Here is a 27,063-nt window from a genome sequence, read left to right on the forward strand (position 1 = left end):
TTTCACTCAGCCTTTTGATGAATTTGGCTTGTACTGGATGAGTACGTAGTTTTTCTCCAGATACTACCTGTAGCTTTCCTTAGGATAAGTTATGTGACATTTTTATTACTTCTGTCACTTAACCAAAGTTAGCATTTTCATTTTCATTTATGATAGGTTTTGTAAATGTCAAATTTCTTGTTAAAGAGTCAGACTTGACATTCCAAAAGGCAAAGGATGATATAAATAATATTCAAGTATACACAACTAGAGTTGGAAATAATTTCAATCACTTTCTCCGACCCTCCCAAAATCAAGGTAACCTACTTTTCAAATATTTATTTGAAAGGAATAAATCAAGCTTCAGAAAAAAAGAAAAAAGAATGACATAGGATATTCTAAAATGTGATATATCTATCCATAATTCAAGTATAAAGACCATGAGTAATCAGAGAAAACCAATGTGAAATCCATTTGGTATGACTTATAGCATACATTTACAGTTAATTAACCCTGACTTGAATTCCTTAGAATTAACTTTTACAGAATTATAGAGGATTTAAAATTAGGTTTCCATCAATTTTAGAGGTAAGCTAAAAATTTCGTTCTTCTGTTATTTCCAAGGAAGTAAAACTGTTGAAGTGTATTGGTGATCAGGTTATGACTTTCATTTCCTTTCTTTATTTTCTCAATTTTTAGGAAACTATAAACTGGTAGATTCTTTAACATGCTTTCAAAGGAGAAGGGAATGACTCAGCTTCTTTATGAAGATCACTGGGTTCAGGATACTCACATAAATTTAGGGTCACAAACACAGCTACTTTTGGGGGCCAAATGACATGCAGGAGGGGATGTGTCAGGCCGGGATGAAGGCAAGCTGGAGAGTGCCTGCTCACTTACTGCAGTCCAGGAAAGCACAGTCCATGGAGCATCAAAAGCGCAATGGCTTCTGCTACGTTCAGAGAAGCCCCAAACACATCTTTTTTTCTAAGTATTCAATCTCCCAATTTTGAAATGTTAGCAATTATTTTCCTGAAAACATTGCCTATGGTCTGTGAGCTGTGTTTGGCCTATAAGTCACCATCTGCAAGCCAGTACTGCCCAACAGAAGATCATACTGGGAGCTAATCCAGTAACCACAACACCTTACAACAAGACATATAATTGTTAAATTCATTTCAAGTCTCATGTAGGCTGATCTGAGTACCATCTTTGAGAGACTGAACAAATATGAAAAGGTTGCTTGATGATTTAAGAATCAAAGTAAACAGTTTTATGATTTGAATAGACAGTATCGTCAAGTGATTAATAAGTTGGTACACTCATTTATTTGACAAAGATGTATTGAGTGCCTTGCATGTACCAGGCACTGTTTTAGCCACCAGGCATACAGCTCAGTACAAGGCACCTATCCCTGAAGGTGCTTACATTCTAGAGGCAGAATGTAAATAAACACAGAGGTAATAAATAACTAAGCAAACAAGAAAAATAGCAGCTGGTGATAATGATCATGCAGAAAATTAAAAACAGTAATTTGTCAACAGGTGTCTGGCTTTCCTATACTGGTCCATGGATCTCAAACCTCACCCCCTGAGACTGTCAGAGTGTCAAATTCTTCCTCTTTACTCCTTTTGCTCAGGTTATGAGATCACTTGTGGTATGTTTTAATAAATTGAAGGCCACTTTATTTTAAAGTAGTTACATTTTAATCTTCTTGACTAGATTTGGTGGAAATATCAATCCAGGAGGGATTTAGGGAAACCTCTAATCTAATCAACAGCTTAATTACAATGCCTGGGTCAGTGCTGCAGACGGTTAATTTCAACCATTTTATGTTGCCTCCTTTTAGCTTCAGTTTTAGAGGATACCATTTTCCAGTGTGTCCCTAAATTCTAAGAATGTACCATTTGAGGATTTTTACCACCTTTTGGGAACAAAGACTAATAACATCTTCATAGTGAAACTCTTTTCCTAGGGCCAGGGCTTCTCCCACGTAAAAATGCACATTAACAAACATCTTTGTAAACTGTTCCCTATAGTTGCCCCTGTATGATGAAATGGAGAAATCCTGGAATGTCCAGTCAGAAAATCCGCGTTCAAAACCAGATGTTTGGCTCAGCTGTGAACCAGCTCTTTGATCTGGTAGTCAGTCACCTGATTCTTGCTGTTTCTCTTTGAAAGCCCACTTTTTGGGGCGCTGCATGTGAGGACTGAGTGAGAGTGTGAATTTGAAAGCCAACTCTGAAACGCTGGCTATGATAGTTATTCTGATTGGAAGGGCCATTAAGGTCAATGGCAATGCTCCTTTTGTGATCAGTTACAAGAAAACAAATGGGTCCTTGTGACTGTGGGGGAAGGAGGCAGAGCCAGACACAAAGTGGATCTCTTCTGGAAAATCAGCCGCTGAAAGGAAAATAAATAAAATCTGTAAAGTTATATTTCAATTCAAAAAGAAATGTGGATTGTACGTAATGGCAAGAGGAGCACTGATAATAATACATGGCTAACATTCATCCCGTACTTACTCTGTTCCAGGCATGGAGGTCATAACTTTGCATGTATTAGCTCTTCAAATGAGGGGAGGAGAGGGAAGGAAAAGAAAAGTTAAGCTAATAAATAATGTGAAGTTAAAAAAAATTACCGCGTACATAACGTGCACTATCGTGTCTCCCCCTCCCACCCCCCGCCCCCAGCTCTTTATACATGTGGTTTCCAGACCCATTTCTCAGAGGTTTGGTGTCTTTTGCAGCCCTTTGGGCCCCTTCCGCCCATTGTTATCTAATCTCCCCTTCTCGGCCACGCAGGAAGGTCCACAACCTCCCCTGTCCCCCAAGACCCGCCCCCCAGCAGCCTTCAGAAATAGTTCTCTCGTACGTATGTGCCAGCATTTTATGCAGTAAACACATGTTGCCCTTAACACCGAACTGCAGGTTAAAAATGTGTTCCTCTAAATTATGCAGCGGTTAGCTGAGCAAATAATGAAAATGCAAAAGAGTACATTCAGTATATGGAGCTTAGAATATATGCTTTTGGAAAACTAAACAGTTTTTTAAAATTTTTGCACCAAATAAGACTAGAAATGGATTGCTCAATTTAAGACTTCCATTAATAAACTTCTCAGAATATGAAATGTCTCCAATATGTGGGGACGCTGGGGTGAAAGGTGCCGGATAATTCTCATTGGTGCGTGCGCTGGGTGCAGGAGGAAATATGCTAATGTAGCCATTTGCCGCAGGGTTGGTGTTATTTATATAGCGCTGGCTGGGCAAGGTTGGCGCTGGAGCAGGAGAGGAGGGAGAGGTTTGTCTTCTTCTGTGAGCGTATAGATGTGTGCGCCTGTGCACACGGCGTTCCAAACGTGAATACAAGATCTTAGGGAGGGGGTGGGGAATGCCATCACGTTCATACCGTGTGTATTATAACTTGTGTTGGAGATCTATCCCAGCATCGTGCTTACATCGCGTTCACTTAGGAGTGGGGGAAGAAATGGCGATTTGGGAGTGGGTGCGGCGGGTCGCAGGTGGCCAAACACTGCGGGGGACTGGCGACCTGAAATTGGCAAAGGCGCCTCCTTGACTCTGCTCCACGGACACAAAAATCAACCTTATTCGCTCCTGGAAAAAGCGCAGAGGGTTGTTCCCGAAGGCTGAAGACCCTCGGGCTTAGGACTGGGAGCGGGGCGCGGGCAGCGGGACGGCCGGGCACCTCTGAAGAGACAGAGGTCACGGAAACCTGGCGCGCGCGAGCGGTGGGTGGGGGGCCCGCGCAGCTGCGGGAACCCAGCCTCATAGAAGACCCGGCCCACACGTTCTCAGCGCATGCCGACTTCGCCCGGACCCCTCGCCGACCGGCGCCCCCTGCTACGCCCGCCTCCTCCTCCCCCGCCCCGCCCGGCGCGAAACGGGCACGGGTAGGGGATCCTCCAGCCAGGCGGGCCCGGGGTGTCCCGTTTCCCCCGCCCCCCCTCCCGTGGATCCCGGGCGGCGGCGGAGCGTCCGGGCTGGAGGGGGCGCTCGCGCGCAAGAGCCGAGCGCAGCAGGTGCCGCGGTTACCTCCACCTCGGCGGGGGGAGAGGGGGCGGGCCGGGGCGCAGGGAGGAGGAGGAGGAGGAGGAGGAGGAGGAGAAGGAGTGGGGCCGGCTCCAGAAGCCGGAGAGCGCGGCCGGCTCGGCAGGCTGGGTCCCAAGCTCGTGGCTTCCGGGAGGCGCCCGGAGTCGGAGAAATACAGCGCGGCCACCCCGGGAGCAGCAGCAGTTGCCCGCACGGCCGCCCGCAACCGCCGCCCGCAGGGCCCTGAACCGCCGGCAAGGGCGCGGGCCGGGCGCGGCCCGGCTCCTCCTCCTGCCGCGGCCGGCGCGGAGCAGCGGAGAGCGGCGGGCTCGGCAGCCGGCGCCCGGGCCGCGGAGCCGATGAGCTGCGGCGGCTGAGGGCCCGGCCGGCCTCTGCCCGCCTCTGCCCGGCGCCCGAGCGGGGCCACAGCGCCCGGGGCGCGGGGTCCGGCGGGTGACATGGGGGCGGCCTGACGCACCCGGAGCCGCCGAGCGCTCTCTCTTGAGCCGTGGGCCCTCCTCGGCGGCAGCGGCTGCAGGCGCCTGGCCCGGCGCGCTGTGTCCGGGGCGCCCGCGGAACCTCCGCCGCGCTCTATGCGCCTCTGCGGGAGCCGCGGGCCCGGGCCATGGCCATAGACCGGCGGCGCGAGGCGGCAGGCGGCGGGCCCGGGCGGCAGCCGGCCCCGGCCGAGGAGAACGGCTCCCTGCCGCCTGGGGACGCGGCGGCCTCAGCGCCCCTCGGGGGACGCGCGGGCCCCGGCGGCGGCGCGGAGATCCAGCCGCTGCCTCCACTGCATCCTGGAGGCGGCCCGCACTCGAGCTGCTGCTCGGCTGCTGCGGCCCCGAGCCTCTTGTTGCTGGACTATGACGGGTCGGTGCTGCCCTTCCTCGGGGGCCTGGGCGGGGGCTATCAGAAGACCCTCGTGCTGCTCACCTGGATCCCGGCGCTGTTCATCGGCTTCAGCCAGTTCTCGGACTCGTTCCTCCTGGACCAGCCCAACTTCTGGTGTCGCGGGGCCGGCAAAGGCACCGAGCTGGCGGGGGTCACCACCACAGGCCGGGGGGGGGACATGGGCAACTGGACCAGCCTCCCCACCACCCCCTTCTCCACTGCCCCCTGGGAGGCTGCAGGCAACCGGAGCAACAGCAGCGGCGCGGACGGAGGCGACACACCACCCCTGCCATCCCCTCCGGACAAGGGGGACAACGCCTCCAACTGTGACTGCCACGCGTGGGACTACGGCATCCGCGCCGGCCTCGTCCAGAACGTGGTCAGCAAGGTAAGGGCCGCGGCCGCCCAGTCCCTCCGACCCTCTCTATGCAAATCGAGGTCCAAGCCCAAGCCAGCGGGAGACCCGAAGTCCCCAAAGTGGTGGTGCTAGAGTGTGTGTACGGCATTCCGCACTGGCTTAATCTCCCTCCGTCCCCCAAACCACATCCCTTTACTTGGGTGTAAAGGGAGCGCTATAGCCTTTACTAGTTTGCACCCAAACTGCTTGTCCCAGTACGCGGATGGAAAGCGCGCCCTTCCCCCACCCTCGGGGCGAGGCAGCTGACCTGTCACCAGCCGGCTCTGGAGGAGTCGGACTGGCGTCGTTCAAGGTCTGCTGGGGGAGCCGCGACCACGGCCCTGTTCTGCCCGGTTAGTTGTCCCTGAGTCTCCCACAAAGCAGTAGTCTCCCATCTCGCACTTGATTTTGACAGAGGTAAAGCCCGCTAAAGAACTGGAGAGCCAGAGAAGCAAAGACTCCTGCAAACCTCCAACCCGCACCCCATGCTCAGTCCTCCCCCAAAGATATCTGACTTTAGACTTTACTGCCCCAGCGTCTCCTCCAATGTTTTCTCAGCACTTCAGTAAACATCACGACAGTATAGGAAGGACGTGGAGAATATGTCATTTGGGTGTTCCTGGGCTGTCACTGCTCTTACACAGCAGCTGCTTTGGGCTGAGGCACTGAGAACGGGTTGTGCTTTAGCTGAAACAAGCACCTTGTCCTCTGAGTCGTGTAGCTAAAGGTCCCTTGCAGAGGTATTGCATGGTGTGAAATGTAGCAGAAGGGAGTTGAAAGGCAAGTGTGAGGGCCTAAACACAGAGTGGGTAATGGTGGACACTCAATGCCCTAGACAGCTATAATTTTATTCTTAACATATAGGAGCTATCAAGACATTTGCAGTTTTGCTCCTTGTGTCTAAAATAAATAATTCACATTTTAAAGTAAATATAGACTCTCCCCCACCCCACTCCCCTACCCATTCTGGGCAGTTCTGGCAGAGTTTTAAATGCTTTGTCGAAATGTATGAAATTGGACAGTTTTAAATAGTCAGTGTGCATGTAACCTCCACCCCCTTGTGCATTGGTTAACAGTTGTAGCTCATGGATGTGTAAGATGAAACTCTTACATCATCATAATCATTGTTTTAATCTTGTACCAACCTGGCCAGAAATGCTCTGTCCTGTGGGAACTGTCTCACTGAGCTGCCCCTGCTGCCCTGCAAGGTAATGGGGTAATGTCCTTCTAGCTGGGTTCACCTTGATCCCACCTGCCTCCTACCCCCTGCTTTCTAAAGGTGTTTCTGTGACTGTTTTCATTTCAAGGAGGGCGATATTTCTTTTTTGGTTTAGCAGCACAGAAAAAATAAGAACAATGACTATTTAAATCACTGTGTATGTCTGACAGACTGAGGATTTGGCAACATTATTATTTTAAGTCCCTTTCTAGAGCAGAGGGAGAAGAATGGATCAAAGTGAGTATGTGTGAAGAGTGCTGTGTCCAGGGGTCAAAGCAGAGGTGAACTTGAAAGTGATGAGGTGGGATAGAGTGCCATTACCTTGGCAGTGAGGACCCAGGAAACAGCTGTTCACACTCAGCCATGCGTGGTGGGAGGAGAGAACAAAAATAGTTCTTAAAAGCAGACTATGGAGGCATATTGGAGAGCTGGGCAGTTTTTCTAAATTAGCACTTGAGAGGGGCACAGACAGCACTCGTGTGTGTGGCATGTTTTGGGTGATGCTTGATGACAGTTGCAGTTACTGGGCCAGACTGAGAGGGAAAACCTGGGAACAATAATTAGACACACATTTTCTTATACAGTAAAGCCTAGAAAGGACATATTGATTTTCACAGACAAAAAAGATCTAAATAAAAGACTGCCTTCCCAGTGTTCTGTGTGTTTTAAGCACATAACAAATGCTTCAAAGAGCTTTTCAAGCACATTTTGGCCTGTTGGAAGGCAGACTTTTCCTGTGCTGCTGTGTATGTTGAATACTGTAGCAGATGCACAAATGTGGGATATACACTATGATGAGTGCAGAAGTTCTAGGGGTCAGGTGCTTGTCAGCCCGTGTCCCAAGTAGAAGCAGAAGTGGAAGGAGCCTTTGCCTTCTCTCAGCAAATGAAAGCTTCGGGTTTGAGAAGCTGCCTTTTGTGCCTCTTTCCTGCTCTGTTCCATGATCTTTCCCTTGCAAATGAGCCTCATGCTGTCTTCAGCATGTATCCTGTATTTAGCATGTATCCTTTAGCATGTGCGTGCCCTACAATGTATGCACTGTTCTGTCCCTAGGTGCCAGATAGGGAGAGGAAGACAGAAGAGCTACCAGGCACAGTTCAGGACCTCTTTCTCATGTGGCTGCTGGTATCCTAGCACCTACCTACACACATGAAACTGTCAAGCCAGTTAGAATCCCAGGTTATTGTAGTTAAGAGGGATCTTAGGGCTGACAAACCTCTCTCCCCTTCTGTGTGATATCTCTGACATGAAGTTATCCATCCTAGTTTGAACACTTCCATCGATGGGAAAGGAGCACTTGGTTAACAAGGCAGCTAGTCCATCCCGTAGTTGCTCCTCCTTGCAGGGAGGTACACTTTTTGGTAAATAAAACTCAGGTTAACTCATGCCTATTTGTGCCACTTGCTCCTCAGAACAATTGTGTTTTTAAATTATTTCTTAAATAAAATGTGTTTTCAATAGCTTCTTTCCCGGCTGAAAAATCTGCAGTAGTTAAGCTATTCTATATGTATAAAAATTTGCCATACTTCCTGCTCTGGTTGGCATGTGTGTCTCTTACGCATGGTACCCAGAAAGCAACTCAGCCAGGCCCTGTGTTCTAACCCAAAGAGGGGATTGGTGGATACGGTCCTTCCCCTACTGCAACCTAGAGTTGATGCATTAGGCTTAAACTAGACATGACATACTTCTGCTGCCAGACCGTGATCACCAACCCCCAGCAGCTCCCACCAACGCTGGTTTCCTGGGAGTGGTGGATGAAGTCAGGATTTTCTCAGTTTTAGGCTCATGTAGCATGACCATGACTTAGGTTTCATCTTAATCGTTTTGAGTTTCTGGATCTCTCCTGTTAGGATCTTTGTGTTTTTATTTTTTGCCTTGGCCTCGGTATTTGTTATCGGCACCAGAATTTGCATTGCAGAATCTGCAGTGCCTTCAAAATGACGACAACGCTAATGTCACTTTCTTTTGTGCAGCCCTTTACAGTTGATAAAACATTTCATATACATTATTTTCTTTAATTAAAAATAATAACCCAAGGCCAGTCTCCGGTGGTACGATCACAGTTCTCTGAAACCTCCCCCTCCCAGGCTTAAGTGATCTTTCTGCCTCAGCCTCCTGAGTAGCTGGGACTACAGTCATGCACCACCACACCTGGCTAATTTTTATTTTTATTTTTATTTTTTGCAGAGATGGGGTCTTGCTATATTGCCCAGGCTGGTCTTGAACTCCTGGCCTCAAGCAGTCCTCCTGCCTCAGCCTCCCAAAATGTTAGGATTACAGGTGTGAGCCACCAGCCAGACTAATAGCAAGTGATAATCATGGATTTTAAGTCACTGAACACACATTTGAGTGTGCCATGTGTTCTGTATAAGAACCAGGTACAGATGCTCCTCTGCTTAGGATGGGGTTGTGTCTTGTGTCCAGATAAACCCCTCAGCAGTTGGAAATATTGAAAGTGGAAAATACATTTAATACACCTAACCTATTGAATATGCTGGCTTAGCCCAGCCTACCTTAGCTGTGCTCAGAACACTCACATTAACCCACAGTTGGGCAGGATCATCTCACACTAAGCCTATTTTATAATGTGTTGAATATCTCATGTAACTTATGGAATGTAACTGTACTAAGAGTGAAAAAGAATGGTTGTGTACTTCAGATACTCACACAACCATTGTGTTTTTCACTTCTGGTGAATAAAACAGCCCTTATTGATACAGTTTCTACTGAATGTGTATTATGTTCACACCATCATCAAGTCAAAAAATCATCAAGTCGAACCGCTTTGAGTCGGGGACCATCTGTGTTCAACTTTCCAATGACTTTCATAAGCTCTGCATTTTATCTCCCAGCTCTGTTGAAAGGTATTGTCAGTGCCTTGCAGAAAAGAATCAAATTCCTTCCAAGTCACATAGACAGCAAGTTTTGGGGAACTAAGGACAAACAGGTCTGCAGCCCCGCTCAGCTGGCTTCCCTCTCCCACACCAGCATTCCCTGTGCAGCCCAAATTCTCAGATACTTCTGAGATCTTAGTCAACAAAGGTAAAACAAAAAGAAACTCCGTGGACTTACAAATATTGCTCTTAATGATTTGCACAGGCTGGGTGCAGTGGCTCACGCCTGTCATCCCAACACTTTGGGAGGTCTAGGTGGGTGGATCATCTGAGATTAGGAGTTTGAGACCAGCCTGGCTGACATGGTGAAACCCCATCTCTACTAAAACTAGAAAAATTAGCTGGGTGTGGTGGCGCGCGCCTCAAATCCCAGCTACTAGGGAGGCTGAGGCAGGAGAATCGCTGGAGCCTGGGAGTGAGAGGTTGCAGTGAGTGAGACTGCACCACTGCAACTCCAGTCTGGGTAACAGAGTGAGACCCTGTCTCAAAAAATAATAATAATTTGTACAGTGTATCCTTCATTGTTCCGAGTGAATCCGCTGATTTCTAATACTCATCACTTTCTTGAGTAATCTCTAGAATTTTTGCCAATAATCAATGCCAGCTGAACTTCCCAAGCCCAGTTTTTTTCTGTATTTGAAGTGTAGGATGTTTGTCCAGCTCCAGTCTTCTGGTAGCATTTCCTCTGTTCTCATGAATTTGCAAAGATTTCTGACCCTTATCCTGAAAGTTGCTTAAATATCCTAGGAAGTAATTTGTATCCTTTTTCTAGGGCTAAAGAGTAGAAGTTATTTAAAGTGACTTTAAGTACAATTTAATTAAGACTAGAAATAATTATATCATTGCAACAGTAACACTTTTAAAAATAGCCCACAATTCCATGATCCTAGTTATCATATGATAACTATTTTTCACTTTTGAAATGCCTTACACACAAACCTGTTTTTATAGTTCTAATCAAAGTGTTCATTTAATGGAATCCACTATTTTCTTGATACCTTATCAAAAGTATTTGTCCAGTTCTTCCGAAACATTTTAAATGCATGATATTTTGCTGATTTATTAAAAGTTCTTAAATTCTTTACCTAATACTGAACTGACGGCTGAGTGCAGAGGCTCACGCCTGTAATGCCAGCACTTTGGGAGGCCGGGCCGGGCGGATCACGAGGTCAGGAGTTCCAGACCAGCCTGGCCAACATAGTGAAACCCCGTCTCTACTAAAAATACAAAAATTAGCCGGGCATGGTGGCTCACGCCTGTATTCCCAGCTACTTGGGAGGCTGAGGCAGGAGAATAGCTTGAACCTGGGAGGCGGAGGTTGCAATGAGCCGAGATCGCTCCACTGCACTCCAGCCTGGGCAACAGAGCGAGATTCCATCTCAAAAAGAATAATAAACAACTGAACTGACTACCCTGAGGTCATTCCAGTGGTGGCTTTTGTCTAGTATATGCAACAACAGTGGATATTCATGCATATCTATTTGAAAAACTTGACTATAGTAGGTAATACATGTACATCGTACAGAAAGCATAGAGTAAAAGTAACATTTCTTTCTGTCTCTGCCCCTAGTTTCCCTCTTCAGAAGCAACCATGGTTAGCAGTTTCTCACATACCCTTCCAGAAATGTTCTACTTTCATTTATATATTTTGTCTCAGAAACACTAAACACTGTTTTTTGCCTTTTTTTTTTTTAACTTATGCTGGAGATGAATACATCAGTACATAGAGGTACTCATTCTTTTTTATGTCTGCATAGTATTCCATTGTCAGACTGGGCTGCCATTTATTTAACTAATCACTTGCTGAGGAAGCATTGAGTTTGTCTCCAGTCTTTGCTGTTATATTCACAATATATCTTGAAATCTTGGCATACACAGACATTTGCACATGTGCAAGACGTTTTAGAAGTGGGTCAAAGTAGCCTGCATTTTTACGTTGATAGGTACTGTCAGAGTGTTTTGTGTAGAAATCTTAGCTATGTACAGTTATACTAATAATGTGTGTAGTCCTGTTCCCCACACCCTCCTTGACCCAGGGGTTTATCAAATGTTTACATATTTTCTAGTCTGATGTGCAAAAAATTGTATTTGGTGGTTGTTGTGATTTGCGCTTCTCTTATTATGAAGGAAGTTAAACATCTTTTTGAAAGTTTTTGAGCCATCCATATTTCCTGTTCTTTGAACTGTCTCTTCATTTCCTTTGCCTTTAGGTCTGTGTATATGCTGTGAGAAGCATTATTTTCTTATGTATTTAAAGGTGCACTTTATGATGTGAATTAACCCTTCTGGATGACTCGTAACCATTTTCCTCGAGTTTGGTTCTTTAAATTATATATAGGATATTTTCGTTATGTAGAAACTTACGGTTTGGTTAGAGTTATATGAATTAATCTTCTTTTTAATTATTTCTTATGTTAGATTTAAGGCTTGGAAGATTCCTGGAAGACTGGGGGGAAATCCTATGTTCTCTTCTAATATTTTTATGATCTTATAACTTCTTTATTTTGGGGTTGGAGATACCTGTTTTGCTTTTACTGAGCTATTAGGATAAATTGCCAGAAAGGTCAGAGGATATAACCAGCATTTCATGCAGACTTTAACTTGCTCGTAACAACATCCTAAACATTTAATTTGGCAGTGGCCCTTAGTAATGTAAGGATTAGAGGCTAACCAGCTGTTAAGCAGCCTTTTCACCTCCGTTTGGGAGATAGCAGTCTTCCCAGGTCATAGGTCTCCCTTTCCTTCTTCATCTTCCTGTTCTGAACCATCTGCAGATCTCTCCCTCTCCCTCTCACTCTTTGTCTTCCTCTCCCTCTCTGTCAGCAACATTTTTTGCAAGTTGCCTTTACTTTGGTCTTAGTCCAAGGTAGGATTGAGTCAAAAGTTGGTGTCATTTAAAAACATGGTGGACTTTCTGAATCTTTGTCCTGAGGTTGCCATAAATGGGTGGTGTGTGGGAGCCAGCTTGGCTTCTACTGACTCTGAGCCCACTGCACGTGTCTATCCAACTTCACATTCAGTAATGTCATGCTGGCAGCTTGAAATTCACCATGGTGGGAGCATTTACACCATAGGAATTGGCAAACAGTACAGATCCAGGTTTGTTTTTTTTCTTCATAGAGCCAGTTGATAAACATTTATCACACTAATGAGTGTGACCCTGGGCCACTTAAAACAATTTTTTTGGCCCAGCACAGTGGCTCGCGCCTGTAATCCCAGCACTTTGGGAGGCCGAGGGAGGTGGATCACCTGAGGTCAGGAGTTTGAGACCAGCCTGACCAACATGGTGAAATCCCGTCACTACTAAAGATATAAAAATTAGCTGGGCATGGTGGCAGGTGCCTGTAATCCCAGCTACTCAGGAGGCTGAGACAGGAGAATCGCTTGAACCCAGGAGGCAGAGGTTGCAGTGAGCTGAGATTGTGCCATTGCACTCCAGTCTGGGCAACAGAGTGAGACTCCATCTATCTGAAACAGAAAAAAAAAAGAGAGAGAGACCAGGTGCAGTGGCTCACACCTGTAATCCCAGTACTTTGGGAGGCCAAGGTGGGTGGATCACGAGGTCAGGAGATCGAGACCATCCTGGCTAACACGGTGAAACCCCGTCTCTACTAAAAATACAAATAATTATCTGGGTGTGGTGGTGGGCGCCTGTAGTCCCAGCTACTTGGGAGGCTGAGGCAGGAGAATGGCGTGAACCCAGGAAGCAGAGCTTGCAGTGAGCTAAGATCGCGCCACTGCACTCCAGCCTGGGCAAGAGAGTGAGACTCTGTCTCAAAAAAAAAAAAAAAAAAGAAAAAGAAAAAAGTTTCTTTCCTCTCTCTTCCTTTGCACAGATTTGAGTGCCTGTTCTGAGCTGAGCATTGTGCTATGTGTTGGGGATACAATGATAGGTGAAAGTAGACAGCTCAGGTTCCATAGAGCTTAGAGACTTCTGGGGAAGGCACACCCAAACCGATCAAGTAATAATCTTTTAATTACAAACTGAGTTAAGTGTGTAGAAAGATTGAGAGACTAGAATAACAACAAGAAAACCCTGACCTAGACAGACTGGTCCGTGTAAGAAAGTGACATCTGAGACAAGAGCTGAGGTTTGAGTAGGAGGTAGAGAGAGAGGCAAAAGAGGAGAGATGTGTGTGTTTTCCAGAGAGAGCAATGGCATTTGCAAAGGCCCTGTGCATGCAGGGCCTGGAACTGATAGCAATTGATACGGGAAAGGGGGGTGGTGACGGCTTATAAACCGTGCTAAGAACTTTTCCTCTAATTTCAGAGCAAAGAAAAACCATCAAAGAGTATTAAGTGGGATAAGGGATATGATGCAGTCAGAATTCATATTTTTGATAAGACCTTTCTGGCTGCAGTGGGATCTCGTGTGGTGGAGGAGGGGAGGCTGTGCTGAGTGCACAGGAGAAAGCCAGCGAGGCCTGTAGAAGATGCTGAGTTATCCCAGGGCTGACGGGGAGGCAGACACTCTTGGGAGATACCAAGGAGATGCCCTTGGCCAGCTGAGGTGAGGCCTTGGGAATGGAGGGCTTCAAAGGAGGGCATGTGGAATGAGAAGATGGCCTGGGCCCAAACACTGCACATACGATGGACACTTGGGGCTCTGCAGCCACCCATAGGCAGAGGGGAGGGAGGAGAGCTTTTGACAGGGAAAGGCAGCCTGACCAGAGGTTTTGGAGGAAGCTGGGCCTGTTTGGGAAGCAGACATGCTGGTCTGCACGGGGGTCCTGGGGATGAATGGTGGGAAGTCCTACTGGAAGCTCAGAGGCCAGACAAGGGGGCCTAAGCCTGTTCCTAGGGCTGTCGATAGAAAACACGGAGCCTTTGGAGTGTTCTGGCATTTTCTCTTGCCCTCCTACTCAACAAGGGAGGAAGCTAATTAAATTTCCACACAGTTGAAAGACCCAGATATGTGAAACCACAGGGCTAGAATTTGCCTTCCAATTGAGCCAGCTTTGCCTTTGCTAATTGCTTAGTCTAGGTAAAAGAGTGTCCTAGGCATGGCTATGCTTAGTATGATCATCTAGTCCGAGCCTTCAGTTTAGATGAGAAGGCTGAGCTGGAGGGCCATTGGCTTGTCCAAAGCCACCAGCCTATTAGGGTTTGAATCCAGTTCTCCTTATCCTCTGCTCCAGAGTGGCCCTTACCATGGGAGAGGGGCCAGGAAGGGCTGGCAGGGGCTCCCACCCCTTGTGACTTCTCCCTGGCACGGGTCTTTCAGAGGTGACCCTCCCGTTGTTCTTGAGAATGGTGGTTGCTGTATGTTTGGGTTTCTGGACAGTTCTGCTGTGGCTTTGCATGGGTTGGCTTCTGCAGACCACCTCTCTGGGCAGATTTCTCTACTCTCTGCCTTCTTAGTCCTGCTAGCCAGGCCCCCGTCTTGTCTTGCTGCTCTTAACACCACAGGCCCAAGAGACAGGAAATAAGAGGGAAACCTGCCCACATCGCTCCCCTGCTTGAAGCCTTCCACAGCTCCCAGTCACTGCAGCACCCAGCAAGGGTGCCCTCAGACCTGAGCGTCACGTGCCTTTCCTCTCCTCCCCTGCCACTCCTCCTTATTGTAGGGGGCATCTTGTGTATAGTTCCCAGCCCAGTCTCTCTTACTGCCTCGGTGCCTTGCTAATGCTATTCCACTTGCCCGAGCCCCTTCCCTCCTTCCTTCAGCCCCTTGGTTCCCGCTCATCCCTCAGGTCAGCTCAGTCTCCATCTGAAGGATGGCAACCAGCTGTCCCCTTATCCAAGCCCTCACTGGACCCTGATTAGAAGGATGTCTGTCCCTCTCCCCTCCTGAAGGTCTTTGACTTTATGAGGTCAACACCATAAATGTCTGAACTCACCTGAACTTGATGTCATGAAAAGGGCAAGAGTGGCCGGGTGCCGTGGCTCATGCCTGTAATCCCAGCTACTCAGGAGGCTGAGGCAGGAGAATTGCTTGAACCTGGTATGTGGAAGTTGCAGGGAGCCAAGTTGGTGCCATTGCACTCCATCCTGGGGGACACAGCGAGATTCTGTCTCAAAAAAAAAAAAGGGCCCGACTCTGCCACTTGTCATGCATCTGTCTCCTGGAGCATTACTGTACCTGTTTCCTCAACGGTAGAATGGGGTCAGTGCTGCCTGACCTTGAGGGACATTGTGAGGACAGAGGCAGAACACTGGGAAGCGTGCCCCACCCCAACGTGCCTGGCAAACAGCCCCCACCCTGGAAGCCTCAGGTGCCTTTCTTCCTCCCCTTGGTGGGGTGAGGATGACCAGGGTGAGTCACCTGAGAAGCGCTTTGAGGGGGAGGAGCTGAAGGCCACACCTGGAAGAACGATTTATTCCTTGGGCGCTGCCAGGTGTCTGCTGCCGTTGCCCAGAAACTGGTGACGTTCAGAGCTAGGTATGCCCTTCAGACAGGAAGCCTGCATCCAGGGTGATGGGAGGAACCCCACCAAAAAGCACCCTCCACAGGGTTTGTTTATGTGCTGAGTTCCAACCTGAAAACAAAACGGGTCACTGGGCCACAGGATTCAGAGAGAGGCCAGGATCAGAAAGGAGGGGACCTTCCTGGGTAGGCAAGGCCTGGTTAGCCGGGGCCGGGAGAGTGGGGCTCTGCCTGGCTCTTCACTGCCTCCTGGAGTTCTCAGGCCAGAAATCTGAGTTTATGCCATTTAGTGGAAGATGAGCTTCATGTGTTTGAAAGCCTGGCTTGGGTGTGCTGCGCGAAAATAGGGCTCAGAGAGAATGGAATTTGAGAGAGGAGTTGATGGTGACTTTGAGCCCGTAGCAGCAGAGCTCAGAGCAAAGCTAGGGGAAAGCTGAAAACTGGAGAAAGGGCTGGGGCCCCTTCCCACTTGCAGCTGAGATTTTATGGGAGGCCATGGACTTTGACCCCAGTATTGTAAAAACCTTAATCTTCTGCAGGCTGGGGTTTAGTTGTTTTGTTCTTTTGGTCACTATTGATGGGCAGATCTCTCTCCGCACAAGTGACCTAGAGATTGACAAGGGCCTATTTGTCTAGGAAAGGGCAGGGGCTGTTGAGTGCATGACGTGGATTCCTCTCAGATAAACCATTGCTGTGAGAGGATACCGCCAGCACTCGCCCGTCCATGGCATCTGCATGGTATTGTATCCTGTCAGACCTCTCTTGGGACTCTTTTGGCTACAGGTAACTAAAACAAATTTAAATTACATTAACAAAATATAAAAGGAATTTCTTGGAAAGATGCAGGGCAGGGGGTGGAGGGTGGGATCTGAGATCACAAAGTGGGGTGGGAGTGTCTTTTAGGACACTCAGTAGCCATATCATCTCATCCTTTTCTCCAGAAGTGAGCTCGGTTCCCGCTTCAAACTGGCTTCGCCTGATGCTTCTGCTCATGTGATCCCTGGCCAAGCAATGGCCAACACAGAGGCCAGCATCTCTCTGTCCAACACCAGCTCCCTGGGTGCAAATCTGATGCCCAGCATGGGTTGGGGTGAGGAAAAGGAGGTTTTGGAGCAGGGAATGAGGTTACCCAGGGCTGGGGACTCCTTCAAATGGTGTGACAGGATATGGTTCCGGCTGTTCTTCAAGCTGGGGTGGAAGGGTTTATAGGCAGATGTCTCTGGCAATTAATTGAGGGTAATTGAGTATTGACGATTTAACCACTAAATGCTTTAAACAAAGTATTCTCTTCTCTCCCAGAGACTCAGGATGTAACTCACCTGCTGGCTACTTGAGCTGAGTGTGGACTTAGCAGGAACACACCTTCTGAGGCTTCTCTTCTGGGAATAATTAAACATGGCCTTAGATATTAGCTCCAGATCACCCAGGAAGCTTGGAAGGAGCCGTTGGACAGGTCACCAACACAGTGTTGCCAATTGTCACTCCCACCCCTGCCTTCACACAGGGCCAGTCTCCTGCTTTCCAAACATTTCTTCTAGTCAGGGCCAGCTACATAATTCGCAAGTCCCCATGGAAAATAAAAATGCAGAGTCCCTTATTGACAAAGCATGTTGTCACCACTGCAGAGCTAAGCAAGGGTTTCCCCAAGCCTCTCCCAGTCTGTCTGTCTTGTTTCTCAGCAACTTCTCTGCCTCTCCTTCGTTGTATTTCATATCTTTTTCTAGATTTCTTTTGGTCAAAAGCGAAACACACTTTTTGAGGGCCTGCTTTTCCCAGGGAACAGCTTTACAAAGCCCTAACCAATTTTGTTTGGGATGTTTGGTTAGCTCAAGGTGTGCAGCGGCATGAAGGAGCCAGGGAGCAGTCTTCCGTTTGAAAGTGCTACTCTCTCAAAGTTGAGACAGTTGTTTTACTTATCTGAAAGGAGAACCAAAGAGCTGCGTCACAGAGATGTGTGGTTAAGGATGTTAACTCATAGGAATGCTAGTTAAGTGTTGATCAGGTGTTTTTTTGGTTTGTTTTGTTGTGTTTTTTATAAAGTGGGGAGGGGGGTCAGTCCTTTATATAATTTAATTCAACTAGCCAACAGGCATGCTTTATTTCTTGGAAACATTTTTAAAATAGGTGCAAAGGAGATAATGCTGGCTTAAAACAACCACAAGCATCTCAGTGGTCATATTGTGTTATGGACGGGTTATGTACTTAGCATCGTAATTTGCACTGTAGAGTGTTTCCTCCCAGATTAGATGAAAAGCTGCCTTTTGCGTATGTTTACAAGATGCTTTACAAATTGGGCGCCCTTGATTGCTACGTGTTGAAGAACTCCACTGTTCTCAAATGGATATACTTTAGCGTCTGCAGTAAGTGGGTTGTCTTTGTCCTACTCTTTTAAAAAATTGTCTTTATTCGTAATTGTGGTAAAACTAGAAATTATAAAATGTACTGTTTTAGCCATTTTTCAGGGTACGGTTCTGTGGCACTGGGTACATTCTCATTGTTGTGCAGCTGGTACCATCATTCATCTCCAGAACGATTCCATCTTCCCAAACTGAAACTGTCCCCATGAAGCCCTAGCTCCCCGTTCCCCTCCTCTGGCAACCCCATGCTACCTTCTGCCTCCTTGAATTTGCTTACTCCGGGTACCTCATGTAAATAGAGTAACACAGCATTTGTCCTTCTGTGACTGGCTCATGTCGCTCAGCCTGATGTCGTCAAGGCTCATCCATGTGGCAGTGTGTGTGAGCGTTTCCTTCCTGCCTTAGACTGAGGAATACGCCATTGTGTGCCTGCACCACATTCTGTTTGTTTGTTCACCCATCGGCGGACACCTGGGTCGCCTCTACCCCATGGCCATGGTGCGTGTGTGGCTGGGAACTTGGGTGATGCCCTCCTTCTTGAAGACAGCTCCGGACAATCCCTCCATCCCTCCCCTGCCCTCCCCTTCAGAGGCAGTGCTGCAGCCGCTCGCGTGGTGTCCCTGATCTTCCTCCAGAACATCTGCCCTGGGCTGGTGTCGCAGATGGGTAGAAGACCATGTCTGCCCTGGAGAAGGGAGCTCTTCATGTAGCCGGAGACAGTTGGGAAATTGAATATCCCTGGCATGTGGCATAGGACTAGCGGGGCAGGGAATGGGAGCCGAGGGTGTGGAGGTGAACTGAGCACATCCCGGGAAGGCAGATGTGGTGCACCATGAGGTGCTTTGGCCCAAGAACAGGACAAGGTGCAGGGGTGCAGAGGAGTTGCTTTTGTCGGTGGGCAGGGAAGCCCGGGGGCTGTGGCATCTGAGCCATCCCCAAGGAGGGCTTGGGTTTGGGCAGTGGAAAGGATTGAGAGAGGACCTCTTCTGTGAGGAGCTGATGAAGACAGGGAAGGGACATGTGCAGGGTGCAGAGAGGATGTGGCCTAGAGGAGGGTATGGGTCCTGACCCCGCAAGGCCCCCCTACAAAGCCATAGCATCAGCCTTGGACATAGCTTGATTTTTTCCTCTAGTAGACAATGAGTCTCCTGAACTTTGTAAGTAAGGAAATGATAGAAGAATGAGATTTTAGGACTTGATGGGAGAGATCCAGGAGAGAAGGGCTCGTGTCTACCCAAGGGGTCTGTCTACAGCCCCTCAAGCCAGCCCCTGAGGCGCTGTACCTCCAGGATACACCCATGTTACTCAATGCCTCTTGAAAACCACCTGAACAAGTCCCTATCACAAAATACGGCCATCGTCCTACCCGGGGGCCAGAGCCCTCTCCCTCTCGACATGTCTGAGCTCCTGCAGAGCACCTCTTCTGCCCAGTGCCCAGTGCTCCTGCCTCCTACAGGCCCCAGCCCAGCACTGCATAGTTTCTCCCCTGCAGGGGCTGTCAGGCTTGCCTGATGCTAGACCCCACACAATTGCTCAGGGATTTCAGTTGACCTCTCTGGGTAAGTTTCTAGGGCTTCAGAGTACCACAGATGGGCAGCTTCAACAGCAGAGATGTATTGCCTCACAGTTCTGGAGGCTGGAAGTCCAAGACCAAGGTTCAGCAGGGTTGGTTTTTCCTGAGGCCTGTCTCCTTGACTCGTAGATGGCTGTCTTCTCACTCTGTCCTCACACGGTCTTCCCTCTGTGTGTCTCTGCGTCCTCATCTCCTCTTCTTATAGGAACCCCGGCCAAATTGGATCAGGGCCCACCCTAATGGCTGCATTTGACCTTAATACCCTCCTTAAAAGCCCTCTCTTGAAACACGGTCACATTCTGAGGTCCTGGGGGTTATAGCTTAAACACTGGAGTTTTGAGGGGACATGACAGCAGAGCTCCAGCATGCACCCTGAGCAGGGCAGCTCCGATATGTATCTGCACCCGGGGTGTTTCCCTGAAGCCCTAGGCCTGTGCATTCCCCAACCTGCTGGACTGGCTCTCTCCTGTGGCACCTGATCTTATCTATGCCTTTTCCCTAAATCCCAGTGTTTTGGTCGTTGGATACTGTAGCTGAGCGGTTCTTTATCACTCCCTTGCTTCAAATCCTCCGTGGCTCTCCATGACCTTTAAGATGAAGTTGGGCCTGGGTGGTCGGTTTCAAGGTCTCTGCCTGCCTTTCCTGCCTCCGTCCCCATCATCCCCACAGGGACCTCAGAGCTCCACCCACCTATTTGTTGATTTCCCAGACAATGCTCTGTGTTCCCCCATACTCTTCTTTTAGCCCAGAGTCAACCCCTCCGTCCTGTTGCCTCCTTCAGACCTTCTTGGCTCCCTCTTCCTCCCTTCCCATTTCCCACCCCTGCTGTCCTGGCCCGAATATATATCCTCAGCCCCTGGGCCTAGCAGGCACTCTGTAAACACTTCCTGCGTGGTGCCAGTAAGGAGGTGGCGAAAGGATTTTGCTCTCATCTGGGTGAGGTTGGATGGTTTAATTCTAGGATGACAAGAAGAAAAGAGGACAGATTCATAAGTCAGCTCAAACCTAACGTCACATTTCAGTGAGCTGTTGAAGATTAAGAAGAGTTATGTAGCTTATCTGAAATGGCAACTAATCAAACTTGGGCGGATCATACTGGGCTCTGGAGTCGATTATGTCTTGAAACCACTGCTGTTCAGAACTTTAGGTAGGTCACAGAGCCTTTTCTTCATGTGGAACTGGCCCGTCTTCGTCCAGGGCTATGGTGGCTCCAGTGCACTTAGAGTCACCCTGGGGAGCTTTCGGAAATGCCTGTAGGACCCCAGCATCCATCGTTTAAAGGAAGTTCTCTGGACAATTTCCACGTGGTATGATTTTGCTCCCAGAGGACACTTGGCAATGTCTGGAGACATTTGTTGTTGTTGTCACACCTTTGGGGGCATGGGGGTTGGGCGCTCCTGGCATCTGGTGGGTAGAGCCAGGGGTGCTGCTAAACATCCTACAGGGCACAGGACCATCCACATCACAAAGGATGATCCGGCCCCAAATATGCCAAGTTTGAGAAACCCTGGTCTAGACTAATAAAAACATCCATTGTATTTCCTGACCACACCCAACAGATGGCCAGGCCTGTGGGGAGGGACAGTGGGACATCTGCTCTTTAACTCGCCCTACGGGGCACATGGGTGTTCAGGCCGAGGGCGTTTCATCCTGCTGGGAATGCCCACGAGGCAGCCAGGGTTCCCTGCCCTCTGTGAAGGTAGGGCTTGCTGAGCTCCTTATGGGATAAACAAAGCTCAGCCCACCTGGGAAAGCATGTTTGGGAAAAGGGCCAGAGTGTATTTATGCAGGAATGAATGTTGCTAATGACCAAGTCACTCCTTGAAGTAGGTCCTTTGAACCTCTACTTAGAATAACAGTTAATTACTAGAAAAGGAAACGTCTGTTTGGAAGTAAAAGGTACTTATTTTCAAAATGTCTCTAATTCAAACTAGCCTTTTCCATAATTAATTCCTATTACGGTGGTTTTAGTGTTGTCAGCAGCAGGAAACTGGAGCTCTCCCGTGGGACACAGACTCCAAGCGCTGGAGGCCAGAGCTGAACATAAGCACTGTTTACATTTGCTGAGTAACAGATCGGGCTGGCTCCCTCCAGGGACCCAGGCAGCGAGCCTGATGGATCATCTAGTCCTAGCAAAACATCTGCTACCTGTGCCGAGGCAGGCACCTCGTGGCTTTGCTGGCTCGGAAAGTGAGTGTGCTAGGTATTAGCTGGACCCCCCCCTTAGGTCACCAGAGCGACCCCTTCCCCAGCAGGATGGGTCCTGCTTATGTGATCACAGCACTGTCTGCCTGTCCCACTCTCTTGGCCCTGGACTTGGTAGCGTTGCCTTCCTTTTTGAGTGTTCTTGATGCTCTTGGTGCCTCCAGCACAGGGCTGTCAACAACGGTGGTGGCAGAGGAGACTTAGCTGGGTGTCCTGGCGGGGGCCCATGTCTGACTCTCAGAGCTGCTTTCAAACACGCAACAAAGATGTTCAATTGGAGCCCATCTGGCCAGAGGGAGTGAAATGCAAGGAGGTGATGGGTTCCCACAGGAGCCTGTCTGGGGCTTACTGGTTTCTGGAGCTCTGTTTCCTGGAGTCATCAAAATCTTCATGAAAAATTAGCTGTGTGTGGTGGCACATGCCTGTAGTCCCAGCTACTTGGGAGGCTGAGGCAGGAGAATCATTTGAACCCTGGAGGCAGAGGTTGCAGTGAACCGAGATGGTGCCACTGCACTCCAGCCTGGGCAACAAGAACAAAACTCTGTCTCAAAAAAAAAGAAAGAAAAAAAAAAAAAAACTAGTAGGTTCCAGAGTGGTTTTTAAAATTGTAATTTCATTTTAAGAGAAGATTTATTTGTAATATTTTTCTGGGAAGTCCCGTAAGAAACAACTTGTCAAAAATGGGTATCATCAAAACGTGGAGGGAATTTCGATGTGTGTGGTTTTGTTTTGGGTTTTTCTTTCTTTTTTTTCTGGTTTTATGTGTTTGCTGATAATGTGTTTAAGTATAAGCAAGTGGTTTCTCTGTTTAATTCATTTCTCATTTGCCTTCTTGTTGTTTATCATTTATAATTCTTTTGGGGCAGATTCTTAGATAAGTGACCAATGGGAGGGTGGTGAGGAAAGCCAACGGCAACTTTGATGATGAATCTCATTTTTAATAGCAGTGTTTGGGAAGCTGAAATGACCTTTGACAGCCAGAAGGTTACCAGGGAATTTACAGACTGAGGATCTATGGATCATCTTACTGAAAGGAGGTTTTCAAGTCTTCAGAAGGCATTTTCTCCTTGAGGGAAGCGACGACATACAGCAGCCTTTCTTTTGCGAACTGTTTGAATCTATATAGCAAACACAGTGGCCTCATCTCATAGTTCAAAATTATATGGGGGAAATACTGCACCAGGCGTGTCCTGAGCAGCGTGTAACGTTCAGATGTTTACTGAGCCGCCAGTTTGTGCACAGCACTGTGCTGGGAGCTGCTGGAGACGGGGAGGATGGATCTGTGAGTGTGTCTGGAAAACAGGTAGTCCCAGGAGGCAGAGGTGGGACCAAAAGAGTCAGCCTGGCAGAGGGGTGCACTGCACATGGAGATAGGGAAGAGAGTGAGTTGGGAATCCCTGGGATGTGTGCCCTGTAATGGGAAGGAGTGGGAGAAGACATTTATTTCAGTTAGGAGGAGAGAATGGCACAAGACTGTGAAGGGTTTGAAAGCTTGGGGGGTTCAGTCAGGATGCTGCAAGTAGCAGAAAACCCTGCATCAAACTGGCTTTAAAAAAACACAGAAGTGGCCAGGCGTGGTGGCTCACGCCTGTAATCTCAGCACTTTGGGAGGCCAAGGCAGGTGGATCACCTGAGGTCAGGAGTTCGAGACCAGCCTGGCCAACATAGTGAACTCATCTCTACTAAGAATACAAAAAATAGCTGGATGTGGTAGTGGGCACCTGTAATCCCAGCTACTCGGGAGGCTGAGGCAGGAGAATCACTTGAACCTGGGAGGCAAAGATTGCAGTGAGCTGGTATCACACCATTGCACTCCAGAGCGAGACTCTTGTCTCAAAAATCAAAACAAACAAATAAAAACACACACAAACAAAAGTACAGATGACATTTCTGGAAGTCCAGAGATAGGATGGGCTGCAGTTTCAAGTGCTTTCTAGTTCTCTTCTAGGTCATCCTCTGCCCTGGCTTCATTCTCACGCTGTATTAGCTTGCTGGGCTGTATAACAAATACCACAGAAATGTATTCTGCTACAGGTTTGGAAGTTGGAGGTCCTAGATCCAGGTGTGGGCAGGGTCAGTTTCTCCTGAGTTCTCTCTCTTTGGCTTACAGATGGCGTCTTCTCCCTCTGTCCCCACATGGTCCTCCCTCTGTGTGTGTCTGTGTCCTCATCTCTCCTTGTAGGCACACCAGTCATGTTGGATTAGGGTCCTCTCTAGAGACCTTACTTTAGCTTAATAATCTCTGTAAAATCCCTATTTCCAAACAAGGCCACATTTTGAGGTTCTGGGGTTCGGATTCCAGCATGTCTTGTTAGGGGCAGGGTGGACACAGTTCAGCAGGGCCTCCTCAGGGAGAAGGGAGGGAGTTGCATCCCTGGAGCATGGGCTGAGTGTGTTCTCACATCACTGCTGCGATAAGTGGGCTTTCCATCCAGTTTGTCTGTTGTAAGTCAGAGATGTGCAAGTGAAGGCAACTGCTGGGACTTCCGTGGGAGTTGGCTGCTGTGTTCAGAATCCAGGTGGTGACAGAAGGGTGCAGGTACTAGAGGGAGGGGCAGATTCCACCACTGTAGGAGAGGTAGCTGGGAGCAGGGGTGGGAGTGTGGATACCTGTCACAGGGGAGGAGGAGGGAAAGGAAAGGGGGAAAAGGGAGAGAGGGGGAGGGGAAGGGGAGCAGGGATGGTGGAAGAGAGGGGAAGTGGGGAGGAACAGGAGGAAGAGATGGGGAAGGGAGAGGGAAGGGAGAGGAGGAAGTGTTCATTGCTGCAGGTTGGCTGGGCTGAGTGTTTTACAGATGCCACGGCTGAATCCTGACAGCCCTCTGAGAAGTGGGCTTCTCTGTGGCTTATAGCAAAGCTAAGCCACCTGCTGGAGCTGAGATTTAGACCCTAGCAGCCTGAATCCCAGCCCCTGCACACTGCCCCTCTGAGCAGGGGACTTCCAGCATGGGCCCTTCACTCCCAGCACCGCTCCCAGTGCCCTTGTTGCCTGGGTTCTCTGCCCGGGTTTCTATGGAGCAGTGGGGATGGGGTGGGGCTATTTTTCTTGCCTTTGGTAGAGTGACAGTAAGGCTCCTGTTTGGAACTGACAGGCAGCCCATCAGCACACCTGTTAAGAACCTCAGGCCTTGACATAGCATCTGTGTGAATCGTTCACATCTCTTTTCTGAGCTCTCAGCCTAGAGATCTACTTCCTAAGCACAAGGGAGGATATGAGCAAATGCCCACTCTCCTGGAGGTTGATCCAGGCATTGCAGTTATTCTGTTGGTGGATTGGCCACACCCCTCGCATCTCCTCTCTTCTGCTGTCTGACCTTGTGCTGTTGGAAGAACAAAAACTGATGCTCCTCACAATCCATCAGTCTTTGCCCTGTCTTTGGGACCCATTTTAAATAATTTCACAGATTTTTTTTTTTTTTTTTTTCCCGAAGTGGAGTCTTGCTCTGTTACCCAGGCTGGAGTACAGTGGCACGATCTTGGCTCGCTGCAATCTCCACCTCCCAGGTTCAAGCTATTCTCCTGCCTCATCCTCCCAAGTAACTGGGATTACAGGCACCAGTTACCACGCCCTGCTAATTTTTGTATTTTTAGTAGATATGGGATTTCACCATGTTGGCCAGGCTGGTCTCAATCTCTTGACCTTGTGATCCACCCGCCCTCCCAAAGTGCTAGGATTACAGGTGTGAGCCACTGCACCCAGCCCCCTTTTTTTTTTTTTAACAGAGTTTTGCTGTCCCACCCAGGGTGGAATACAGTGGCATGATCTCGTCTCACTGCAATCTCTGCCTCCTGGGTTCAAGCAATTCTCCTGCCTCAGCCTCCCAAGTAGCTGGGATTACAGGGATGTGCCACCACGCCCGGCTAATTTAGTATTTTTAGCAGAGATGGGATTTCACCATGTTGGTCAGGCTGGTCTCGAACTCCTGACCTCAGGTGATCCACCTGCCTTGGCCTCCCAAAGTGCTGGGATTACAAGCATGAGCCACCCTACCCAGCTTTCACAGAATTTTTAAAGTGGAGGCATAATGACCACATAGTAAAATGGACAGATGTTAACTGTATAGCTTAGTAGGTTTTGACTTGTATATATGCCCATCAACCACCCCCTAAATTAAGGTATTTCCCTCACCCTAGTGAATTCTACGCTGCCCATCTCCAGTCAGCCCAGCCCTTAGGCAACAACTACGTTAATATCTATCCCCATAGCATGGTTTTGCCTGTTCTGGAAGGTCATATGAAGGAAGCCTGTGGTCCGCCGTGTCAGTCTCATCCCTGGATTCCTGCATGGTACTGTGTGCATTGATAGTTGTTCCTGTTTGTTGCTGAGCCATATTCCACTGCATGGGTAGACCACATTGTGTTTCTGTCTCCATTGGTGACGGACACTGGTTTGTTTTCAGCCTGTGGTGATTATGCATAGACTGCCGTGCACATTATAAGCTGAACATTGTCAATCCTTTCTACTCTTGGCTACCCCTCTGTTCTAATATTTAAAAGTTGATTGGCAGAATCAGGGCAGCCAGTGAAAAGTCTTGACTTATTTATAAGCTAGGCAAGTTTCCTTCTTTTTCTTTTCAAAATTTTTAGGGTAGGAAGCAGGAGTGATGGGAGGAATGTGGGGAGGGGATTACCATTCGTTAGAGGCAGGGATCCCTGGCCCTAGAGAGTTGTGGCCCCTGTGTGACCCCACAGCTTCTGGGACTCACTCCCTAGGGCTGATAAGGAGGCCGTGGGAATGGTGCTAGTACCATTTGGGCAGGGAGAAGCCACCTGGAGGTGGCACTACCAGTCAGCTGCTGTTTGTGTCCCAAGGGTGACTTAGCAGCTGTTCTGAGGCGTTTCCTCCTGTCTCTGCAGCACACGAGAGTGGCTTTGGCACCCAGGCCCTCCACCTCTCTGTAGGCATCTCTTGCATGTGAGGGTTTGATGGAGACCTCTTTATCCTCCCTTTCTGTAAGAATGACCTGGGCAAGCCTTTTGAGCGAAACTCAAACAAAACAGGTGGGGCCTCTGCTGTCATCCAGCCCACAGCTAACTGCAAGGAGCCCCAAAGCCCCAGCTTGTAGGGTTTCAAGCCAAGGAGGGGAAATATTTTCTGATGGAACCTGCCCTGCAGAATTGTATGTTCCCTT

The 27,063-nt window shown here is 48.7% G+C and overlaps 1 protein-coding gene across 2 annotated transcripts in view; it reads left to right on the forward strand.

The window, feature by feature from the left end:
- Positions 1-4,164: 4,164 nt before the first annotated feature.
- Positions 4,165-27,063, forward strand: part of SLC22A23 (solute carrier family 22 member 23) — a 187,695-nt gene continuing 164,796 nt past the window's right edge. Inside the window, exon 1 of one of the 2 annotated variants that reach the window (XM_030929162.1) lies at positions 4,165-5,307. In XM_030929162.1, coding sequence (XP_030785022.1) covers positions 4,654-5,307 — 654 coding nt within the window. In that variant the 5' untranslated portion in view covers positions 4,165-4,653. The remainder of the gene's footprint in view (positions 5,308-27,063) is intronic. The other variant, XM_010361796.2, reaches the window with a different exon arrangement.

The sequence above is a fragment of the Rhinopithecus roxellana genome, chromosome 4, assembly GCF_007565055.1.
Source record: "Rhinopithecus roxellana isolate Shanxi Qingling chromosome 4, ASM756505v1, whole genome shotgun sequence".
In the NCBI taxonomy this organism is placed as follows: Eukaryota; Metazoa; Chordata; class Mammalia; order Primates; family Cercopithecidae; genus Rhinopithecus; species Rhinopithecus roxellana.